The 11202-nt window shown below is 51.0% G+C and overlaps 1 protein-coding gene across 1 annotated transcript in view; it reads left to right on the forward strand.

Moving 5' to 3' along the window:
• Positions 1-4656: 4656 nt before the first annotated feature.
• The window catches only part of ZCCHC24 (zinc finger, CCHC domain containing 24), a gene marked incomplete at its 5' end in the record, with an annotated part of 44555 nt that continues 38009 nt past the window's right edge, over positions 4657-11202 (forward strand). The window contains one exon of the mRNA XM_006754807.2: positions 4657-4899. Coding sequence (XP_006754870.1) covers positions 4657-4899 — 243 coding nt within the window. The remainder of the gene's footprint in view (positions 4900-11202) is intronic.

An 11202-nucleotide genomic window follows, 5' to 3' on the forward strand; every position in this document is an offset into this window, starting at 1 on the left:
CCAAGCCTTGGAGGCCGCGTGGTGGCTGACGTAGGACAGGCCACCAGACCTGCATGTGTGTGAATCTCCTCTCAGCCGTCCATGTGCTTGGGCAAGTTGCTGAGCCTCCGTTTCCAGTTCAGTAAAATAAATGCTGAGGACTGAGAACGGGAGAGCTTCTAGTCTAGGATGTGACACAAGTAGGATGTCTTCCCACCTAACGTTCCCCAGCAGCCAAGCCCGACCTCGGAGAAGTCCCAGCAACGGGCAGGAGCCTGACTGTCCCCCAGAGTGGTGTGAGGACCCCTCTCTTCCTGCTGGCTGCTTAGGCCGCTGACCCAGGGAGGAAGGACAATGGCTCCCCGCCTCCCAGGCTGGCGATTAGGGCCTTGATGGCCCAGAGGCTTCCGCCCATCACACTAGGGCAGTGATGGCGAACCTATGACACGCATGTCAGAGGTGACACGCGAACTCATTTTTTTTGGTTGATTTTTCTCTGTTAAATGGCATTTAAATATATAAAATAAATATCAAAAATGTAAGTCTTTGTTTTACTATGGTTGCAAATATCAAAAAATTTCTCTGTGTGACACGGCACCAGAGTTAAGTTAGGGTTTTTCAAAATGCTGACACGCCGAGCTCAAAAGGTTCGCCATCACTGCTCTAGGGGCTGCTCTCAACCAGTGCTCAGAGCAGCTGAATCTGGGGTGAGACCACCCTGCGACTTAGTCCACAGGAACTCAGAGCCCTCAACCTAAACCCTTCAAGGTGTTAAGGCATCCATTCCCTCTCCTGTCAAGTGGGACTCCCAGGCCCTCCCCTGCCTGTGGTGGTCGGCACCAGGACCTTCCCGTGTAAGGAGCAGCCCAACCGTCTGGGCTCTGGAGGGACAAGGGTTGCAGGATCTTTGCCTTCAGGGCTGTCTGGCCTTGTGGAGTCATGAGGAGGCATCACCTTGCAAAGAGATCAGAGGGACTCAGAGCTCCTCCAGGCAAGGGCAGGGGGGTCATGGGTGCTCCTACCCCCACCTCTAGCATTGAGGGGCAGGGCTATGGCAGGGGGGCCCAGGAGCCCCGGAGGAGGCTGGCCTCTGTGACTAGTGGCGCCTCGGGAGCACCTGAATCTGGGCTTTTCACACTGTCCCGAGGCCTGAGTGAGAGGAAGGGGTGGCTTCCAGGCCCCACCACTGGGTTAGAACATGGTCAGGAACCGGGTCCTGGAGGAGGTTTGGATGGGCACAGAGGGGCCTCCGGAGGCGGGAAAGTGCAGAACCGGAGGTGGGAAAGCAGTTGCTCCATGGGACACAGAGGAGCAGCCCGGCTGTTGCTGAGTGAGGGGCTGACGATGCAGGGAGGTTGGCCCAGCCTTGCCCTCAGCCTTAGATGGCAGGGCGTAGGCCAGGCTGAGTGCTGTCGGCACGCTGGGCCCCGGGGGTATCTGTCAGCTCCTGGTGTCGGGAGTGAGGCTGCAGGGACTGTCAGGCCTGCCCACCTCCGCTGCTCCGTTTCACATCTTGCACAGGGGAAACCCGGGAGGCCAGGCCCGGCTCCGCACCCAGAGGGAGGAAGCGGTGTCCTGGCCTCCTCTCCATCCACAGGCCGCCAGGCCGACTCACCTTTCACCTCCATGGCCCGAGCTCCTCCTGGGACTTCGGAGAGGAAACAGCTCGCTGCCCCACCCACCCTTGCGACATTGACAGGCAGGCCTCTTGGCCCTTGGGCTGGCCGTGTGTCCCGGTCTGGGTCTCAGTTTCTCCATCTGTGAGGGTGAGGCCGTGTCAGCTCACCCCTCCGTCCAGCTCCAAGGTGGTACCATCTTGACTTGGGCTGGAGCACCGTGAGGGACAGGCCGGAGCCTGGAGCTGGGGCGGGAGGAGCAGCGAGGAGAGGACTCTGGCTTGCCCTCTGACCAGGAGCTGCTTTTGTGACGGGCAAAGTGTGACCCTCGTAGGTGTCTAGCTGCCAGCGAGAGGGCAGGCTGCTCAGAGGCCTCAGGCTGCCCAGGGATACCAGCAGGGCCATGGGCAGGGGCGCGTACCCACAAGACAAGGGAAAGGTTTGCAGGGGGACTTCGTGCGCTCTCTGGCACCCACCACGCTTCCCCTTCCTCTCCACGACTTGCTGCCAAAACAGTCCTGATGCCTGTGGACTTGCTTAAATCTCATCCAGAAAAGACAAGGGGGGAAAGAGGGTTGTTATTTGTGAAATTGCATTTCCCAGCCGTGAGGGTGACTCACGCATTTGGAGCTTCGAGTTTCTGTTTGGATGAACTTTTCTCTGGGAGGCTGGGCCGAGCTGCCCTGCCTCAGGCCAGTGGGTGAGGAGAGGCCTAGAGTCCATCTCAGGAGAGACCTGACAGTTGGAAAGTTCAGGTGCTCCCCCAGGTGACGCGGGGCTGGTTGTACTGAACTACCTGGGGGAGCTTTAAAAATGCAGATTCAAGCCCAGCCAGCATAGCTCAGTGGCTGAGCAGCACCTGTGAACAAGGAGGTCACGGTTCGATTCCCTGTCAGGGCACATGCCTGGGTTGCAGGCTCAATCCCCAGTAGAGGGTGTGTAGGAGGCAGCCAATCAATGATTCTCTCCCATCTACCTCTCTCTCCCTCTCCCTTTCTCTCTCTGAAATAAATAAAAATATATTTTTTAAAAAAGAATTGCCAAAATGATAGACGTTATGTACGTATTGTTTAACACAATAACAACAGCAGAGTCCAGGTCCCCAGGTGGCTGCGTTGCTAGGTTTGAAGCAGGGCCCAGAAAACTGTATTTGTTAAGTTTCCCAGGCCATTCAATACAAGTTGGAACATACTCATCTAATCTGTACAAAGGGAGACAATGACTCATCGGGTTGTGAGCATCAGCTGTCTTAACATGTGTCAAGTTTGCAGGGCTTGGTACAAAGTAGATGCTCAGTTATCATCTCATCTCATTCCCACTGGAGCCCTCCCACAGCCCCAAGGCTGTTCAGTCCTGGCTCCCACCCACCCAGGGATGGGGACCTTCCGTTTCTCAGGGTGGACCACCCGGTCTTGGGCCATCTGAGGGCTGGAGAGTTGCCCTCAGACCTGCGGGTTTGTGTGGTATCTTCCGCTGGTCCAGGGTGGCATGGTAGCACTGGGCAGTGGCAGAGCAGAGATGGCCATTGGGAGCCTTCGAGTTCTGTGCCCAGTGGCTGGAGGTGACTGTGTTGGGCCTGGGTTGCCCTGGACATAGTCTGTGTCTCCCTTCCAGGGCTAGACTCCAGGGCACACCTTCCCGAGGGAACAGAGGCCGAGAGGGGAGGGCAGGCTGCAGTCACAGGGGAGAGGGTGCGGGGGCCCCAGAAGAGTGTAGCATCCAGATGGTGAGGGCTGTGTCCTCTAGAAGGGGAGTCCAGACCCCAGAGACAGAACAAGTAGGGAGACTGAGGCGGACATGTGTGAGCGGTAGGGTCTGTCCTGGTTGTGGGGGTGCCTGCTCCCTTGGGGCAGGCTCTCAACTTATCTCCTTCCCCTTCTCACACTGAGGGGACACAGAAAGGACCGTCGCCACCCTGGGCCGCTGTCTGCCCCATCTTTGTAAGGGAGCCGGAGGCAACTTCCTCTCAGGGCCTCTCCTCGCCCATCAGCCTGGGGACTCCTGAGAACAAGGCCGTGTCTCTCCATCAGACCCACGGCCCCCCAAGGCCACTGTTCACGCCCGGAGTTCTCGGGCACCTGAGCTGGGTCAGGGTGCCCACGCCCACGCCCAGGCCTGTCACTGACCCTCCTGAGGAAGCTGCCTCTTCCCAGCCTTGGCTTTGACCCAGGAAAGGGAGCCATGGCCTCACCGCAGGCCCCACCTTCCCCAAATTCCAGTGTGCCTGGCCGCGGAGCCGGGGACTCCTATAAATAGAGGGTGTATACAGCAGGAGGGGGCCTGGGCCTCATCTGCTTTGAAGCCAGGCGAGACATCTGGTTCCTGTCAGCTGGAGGTGGGAGAGGTGGGAGAGGTGAGAGAGGTGGGAGAGGTGGCCACTTCCTCCCTGGGCTCCCAGACAGCCGGCCGGGCCGGGCCCAGGGCTCCCTGGACACAGTCTGCACAGGCCTTGTGCTGCCGGAGATCCAGCAAAGCGCTGGCTCTCAGGCTGCTCTCTGCTTAGTGGAAACCATGCTGCCCTGGTGTTCTGCTTCCTTACAAGTGGAGGAAACTGAGTCAGCTCTGACATAAGGGACGTGTCCCCAGTCCCTCCACCAGTGAGTGGCAGAGCCCCTAACCCAGCATGTGAGTCTTGCTGACCGGAGTATCTCCTGGCAGTGCGTGGAGAAGGACTAATGGGAATAATAACTGGCACTGTCATCGGCATCACCGCCTTCTACCAACCGAGCGGTCTGAGTGCGGGCGGGAGACCCGTGCTATACGTTTGTGACTTCCGTTATCTTACAGAAACCCTAGGAGACAGATATCATTCTTCCCGTTTTCCAGACGGGCCACTGTGGCCCAGAGGGGCTAACTGGCTTGCCCATGGACCAACGACTAGATTTGGATTTGAATCCAAGCTCCAGGAGGCCAGAGCCCATGGGCATCAGGGTCATTGTGAATTCGCGTGTGCGTGCACGTGAGTGCGCGGGCATGTGTGTGCATGTGTGTGCTTGTGCGCGCGCGCGTGTGTGTGTGCGCGCCCAACAGGAAATGTCCCTGAAGTCATGGCTGTGGCTGAGTGTGTCAGGCCTCTGGGCCCTCACAGCCTCTGTCCCCACAGGCCCTGAGCAGCAGCGTGTACAAGAGCACCTCGCCCTACGGCTCCCTCAACAACATCGCCGACGGCCTCAGCTCCCTCACCGAGCACTTCTCCGACCTGACCCTGACCTCTGAGACCCGGAAGCCCAGCAAGAGGCCCCCACCCAACTACCTGTGCCACCTGTGTTTCAACAAAGGACACTACATCAAGGACTGCCCCCAGGTAAGGCAGCCTGGCCCGTGCGGCTCTGGACCCCTGCTGCCCTGTGGGCAGCTTCTGTGGACAGGCAGCCCCGCTGTACCCGCTTCCCGGAGCAGGGGGCCTGGGGCCCTCTCTGGTCTTTACCTTCTTGTCCCCTCTGGTATTCCTGAGGAAGCCTGGCTGTGAGCAGGGCAGAGGCCCAGCACAGACCTGTACAGTTAGGCAGCAGGCTGGGTGGGGGACCCCAAAATGAGGTTTTGGACCTTCAGTCCCTACCCGTCTTCCTGCCAGGGCGGGTCCTGTTACTGTGAGGCGTGAGGTGGGACAGGGGCCAGCAGCCTCCTCACAGCTCTCCCCTGAGACCCCATCTCCTCGCACTCATAGGGAAGGAATGCGGGCTCTGGGCCAGGAATCCAGATGTGCGCCCCTCCCCCAGACCCACCTCTGCCTGCTCTGCACCAGGCTTCCTCCTCAGCCTGCTGCCTGCAGCACGGAGGGGCTGCCCCACCATGGGGCTGGTGAAGGCACTGTGGGAGGAGGAAAGGGGAGTAGGAGATTGGGGGTCTCTCACCGAATGCTTCGCCGAGACAGGGTGGGCGCTGGGGCAGCTCCCACCCACGAGGTGAGCCGGAATCCCGGGGAGAGAGTTCAACGGTTGCTTTAAATGCTATGCGAGATTATCAGCGATTTTCCCCTATTATTTTTTCATATTTTCCAGTGTTTTTATGATGTGGTACTACTTATTTTGTGTATGTAATGGAAATGGAATCCTGTAAACTCAGAAAACCCATGCTGTCTCACCCTCCAGATGTTGGAAGCCGAGGGCATGGCTGGGTGGGGCGGTCCCCGAAGGCCGGGAGGCTGCGATGTGCTTCTTGCTCACCACTCCCCTCACAGTGGCCGTGCCATGCTTTTTGTCCCCGCTGCTTCGAGCACAGCCAGGCGTGGCCCATCCGTGTGGCCTGGGAGCGTGTAGAGGCACAGACGCGCAGGCCTCCCAGAGCTGCATTGTAGTGAGACCCCCTCCCTGTGGTTCACGTCAGGGACCTTGGCCTCCCTCTACCCCGGGCAAGAGAGGCCCTCCCTGGTTGGGGGCAGCCGACCCACTGTGGCCGTTCTCCAGCTCCACATCCCGTGGGCCTGTCTTCCCCTCAGTATAGAGTCAGCAGGGCTCTGGCCTGAGATCTCAGCAGAAGGTGAGGCCCACCCTCCAGGGGCTGTCTGAGTAGGACCAGGGCCAAAGGAGCAACTGAGGACCCCGTTGGTCTTCAGAGTTGTGTCCGTGGCCCACCCATGGACAGCACCCCTAGTGCCCTCCCCAGCTGAGCCCGCCGCAGAGGGGTTCTCTGCTCTCAGTCATGCACAACAACACCTCAAAAACTTCCCTCCACCCCTCCTGCCTGCAGCCTGGGAGGTGGCAGAGGAGGACACAGGTGCTGTGATGAGTGGTCCTCCAGCATCATTGCGTTCAGTGCTCACAGCTACCCAGCGTGCCAAGTGCTCATATTAGCCTCATGCTACCTCATGCTTTGTGTCAGTCAAGGACTACACAGGACCATTGATCTGGAGGATCCAGGAATTTATTCCCTCCCCCCAGGTGGTGACAGTCAGACGCCGGGGCAAGGAGGTGTGCTCACACTGGGCACAGCCTGGGAAGGCTTCCAGGAGAAGGAGGGCTTGAGTGGGGCTGGCAGGTTGATGGGAGAAGAGCAGCAGATCCTCCCACAACATGACCAGTATCCCAAGGCAAAGGGTGGTGAGCCAGAGGTGGGAGGCTGGGACAGGGGCGTGTGCATGCGTGTGTGTGTGTGTGTGTGTGTGTGTGTGTGTGTGTGTGTGATCACACTGCCCTCTCCAGACAGGGCCAGTGCTCTTCTCAATGTGGGCAGGGGGTCCCTGCCCTCAGCGCCTCTCTTGCCAGCACAGGGCTAACCTGGTTCTTCCTTTATGTGGATTGCACAGTGTGTTCACTTACCTTGTGCAGGGCTCTTAACACTCTGGCAGAATTAGGAGTAATAGCCCCATTTTACAGCTGAAGAAACAGAGCCCCAGGGAGGTGAGGTGCTGAGGAGAGGGCGGGGAATATGGGCACCCAGTCCCGGGACCTCTGTGCTCTTTGGCCCCTGAGCACCCAGGCCACCAGGTGAGACACCCATGGCCTGTGGAGCCTCAGTTTCTCGCGCAGGCCCCATCACAAACCTGCTTCTATCTGGGACTCCTGCAGGCCCAAGGACCTCCCTCCACCCTTCACAAGGGGTAGAGGGCAAAGGCTGGAAACGTCAATTTCATCATCATAAAGTGAAGCTAATGAGGACACTACCTCATATGATTGTGAGGGTCCAGTGAAACAATGCATGGAAAGTGCTTGGCACAGTGCCTGGCACACAGTGGGCACTTAATAAACGTTGGCTAGCACTGGTGTTCTGCCACGGGTCACTGCACCCCCTGGCACGGTACTAGGAGGTCTGGCAGGCTGGAATGTGGTTGGGTGCTCCCCACTCCTCACCTGACCACAAGCTCAGGGGCAGTGCTGGGCTAGATTCAGCTCTGTACCCCTCGCTGTCTGACCCCCAGGAGAGCACACATAGCAGGTGCTGAGGGCAAACCTTCCTGAATGGAGGGATGTGTGAAGAAGGCTTTTATAAGGCCTGGAAATCTTTGCTCAAGCAAAATATTATAAATATCTCAGAATATGTAATATTTAAAAGTGGAATGCTTATTTTGGTAATAACTAATGAGATATAATTTACTTACCATGTAATTTACCCATTTAAAGTGTACGATTCAGTTATAGAACACTTTCGTCACCTCAGAAAGAAACCTCACACTCTTTAGCTGTCACCCTCTGTTCCCCAGCCCCTAGGAAACCATTAATCTACTTTCTGGCTGTATAGATTTGCCACTTCTTGATGTTTCATATGAATAGAATCATATACTATGTGGTTTTTGTGCCTAGATTCTTTCACTTAGCATATTGTTTTCAAGTTTCACTCATCAGTTCCTGATTTGGGAAGTGTTCCATTCTCTTTTCTGGAAGATTTTGTAAGAATTAATATTAATTTTTTCTTAATTGTTTGGTGACATTCATCTATGAAAGCATCAGAGCTTGGGCTTTCTTTTGTGGATAGGTTTTTTAAATTGCTAGTTCAATCTCTTCTCTTGTTACAGGTCTACTCAGATTTTCTATTTCTTCTGGAGTCAGTTTCTGTAGTTTGTGTGTGTCTTTCTAGGACACAAACTACACATACAGTTGTTCATACTATTCTATTATAATTCTTCTTATCTCTGTAAGCTTGCTATTAATGTTCCCCTCTTTCATCTCTGATTCTGGTAATTTGAGTCTTTTCTCTTTTTTTCCTTGGTCAAGCTAGGTCAGTGATGGCGAACCTTTTGAGCTCAGCGTGTCAACATTTTGAAAAACCTTAACTTAACTCTGGTGTCGTGTCACATATAGAAATATTTTGATATTTGCAACCATAGTAAAACAAAGACTTATATTTTTGATATTTATTTTATATAATTAAATGTCATTTAACAAAGAAAAATCAACCAAAAAAATGAGTTCGTGTGTCACCTCTGACACGCATGTCATAGGTTCGCCATCACTGAGCTAGGTAAAGTTTTGTCAATTTCATTGAACTTTTCAAAGAACCATCATTGGGTTTAGTTACTTTCCTTTATTATTTTTCTATTTTCTATTTCATTACTTTTCAGTTTATTCTTTTAAAAAATATGGCAAAATACATATAAGTACCACGCGCCAACCGATTGCGCCACTGGAGCTCCACAAAATACATATAAATAAAATTTACCATCCTAACCATTTTTAAGTGTATAGTTCAGTGGCATTAAGTACATTCACATTGTTGTACCACTATCAATGCCACCCAACAAACCTCTTTTCATCTTGCAAAACTGTCCCATTAAACAATAACTCCCTCTCTTCCCTAGCCCCTGCACCATTTTACTTTCTGTGTCTGTGAACTTGACTACTCAAGGACCTCCTTTAAGTGGAATCGTACAGTATTTGTTCTTTTGTAACTGACTTATTTCACTTATAATGTCCGGAAGATTCATTCACGATATAGTATGTCACAAGATTTCCTGCCTTCCTTTATTTTTATATCCTTATCCGAGGATAAGTTTTTATTGATTTTAGAGAGAAAGGGAGAGGGAGAGAAAGAGAGAGAAACATCAATGGGATCAGGGATTGAACCACAACCTTTGGTGCATGGGACAACGCTCCAACCAACTGAGTCATCCGGCCAGTGCGATAATATTTGTGTGTGTGTGTGTGTGTGCGTGTGTGTGTGTGTGTGTGTGATTACCGCATTCTGTTTATCCATTTATTCATCAATGAACAAGTGGCATGCTTCCACCTTTTGGCTATTGTGAATAATGCTGTAATGAACATGGGTGTACAAATATTCTTCTGAGTCCTTGCTTTTTAAAAAAAATGTATATATTTTATTGATTTTTCTTTTTTTTACAGAGAGGAAGGGAGAGGGATAGAGAGTTAGAAACATCGATGAGAGAGAAATATCGATCAGCTGCCTCCTGCACACTCCCCACTGGGGATGTGCCCACAACCAAGGTACATGCCCTTGCCGGAATCGAACCCGGGACCCTTGAGTCCTCAGGCCAATGCTCTATCCACTGAGCCAAACCGGTTAGGGCTGAGTCCTTGTTTTTAAGTCTTCACTCTAATCGTTGTATTTCCTTCCTTCAGCTTGCTTTGAGTTTATTTTCTCTTCTTTTTCTAGTTTCTTGAAGTGGAAGATTGGGTTATTGACTTTACATTCTTTCTTCCTTCTCGTATGTACAGCCCATCATCATTCGGTGTGCCTTCATTGTAACATCGATGAGATGCCATCGAAAGTTCACTCCTGCTTATATCAATTAGCCCATGATGAAATTGGTTTCGTTATTTGTGTTTCACTTCAAGTCACATAATCCTACCAACGACATTGATGCTTACAACTACACATTTTCCTCTGAGCTGCATCCCGTAGGTTTTGGAATGTCTTATCTTCATTTTAACCTATCCCAGGGTATTTTCTGATATTGCTTTTCCTTTTTTGATGCACTGGTGATTTAGAAGTGTGTTGTTTAAAATCCACGTATTTATGAGTTTCCCAGTTATCTTTTCAAAATGATTCCTAATCTTATTCTATGTGGTCACAGAACATACTTTATGTTATTCCGATGCTTCTAACTTGATTGTGGATTATTCTGTAGCCTAGCAGGTGGCTTCCTTAGAGAACAGTTCATGTGCACTTCAGAAGAATGTAGCCTGCGTTGTTGGGTGGGATCCTCTATAGATGTCTGCTAGATCTGTTTGGTTTATAGTGTTGTTCACGATTCCTGAATCCTTGAAATTCTGCCTACTTCTCTGTCATTATAGTAAGTAGGGGTACTGAAATCTCCATTATTGTTTAATTGCCTATTTTTTCTTCAATTCTGCCAGTGTTTGCTGCATGTATTTTGGTGCTCTGTTATTAGGTACATCTATGTTTATAATTGCATTTCCCTGGTTGATCCTTTTTATCATTAAAAATGCCCTCTTTATCTCTAATAACATTTTCTACTTTAAAACCCATTTTATTTGATATTAGTGTAGCCAGCTATTTTTATGGTTGCCGTTTACATGATTGATCTTTTCCTTTATTTTTATTTTTTTAACTTTCAATCTGTTCAAATCTTTGACCCTAGAGTGTGTCTCCTATAGATAACCTACAGTTAGATCTTGGTTTACGTTTTATCCAATCTGAAAGTCTCTGCCTTTTGTTTGGCTTTTTTAATCCATTCACATTATTGATAATGCTATTGTTAATGCTCTTTTGAGATATGCTATTATTGGTATAGTTGGATTTGGCTCCATGTTACTTTCTGTTTTCCAAACTACTCATGTTTTTTCTTGTCTTCTATTCTTCCTTTACTCCTTCCTTTTACATTAAATGATATTTTTTAATGTAACATTTTAATTTCTTTAATGAATTTTTTTTACTATTTTTAAAGCTATTTCCTTAGTGGTTGCTCCAGGGCGTATCTTATATATCTTAACTTACCAGAGTCTGCTTCAGATGTATACCGATTTAACGCCAAGGAGATATAGGGCTGCCACTCTTATATAGCTCTAGTCTCTTTTCCTTCTTGGTGGTGATATTATAGTTGTACATATTACATCTATATATGTTATAAATTCAACAATACTTGTTATAACTATTACTTTATATAATTTTATGTGTTTTAAAGGCTGAAAGAAGAAAGGAAAGCAAATATATATATGAGAGAGCAAATACACACACACACACACACACACAC

This window comes from Myotis davidii, unplaced genomic scaffold (assembly GCF_000327345.1).
Source record: "Myotis davidii unplaced genomic scaffold, ASM32734v1 scaffold513, whole genome shotgun sequence".
NCBI lineage: Eukaryota > Metazoa > Chordata > Mammalia > Chiroptera > Vespertilionidae > Myotis > Myotis davidii.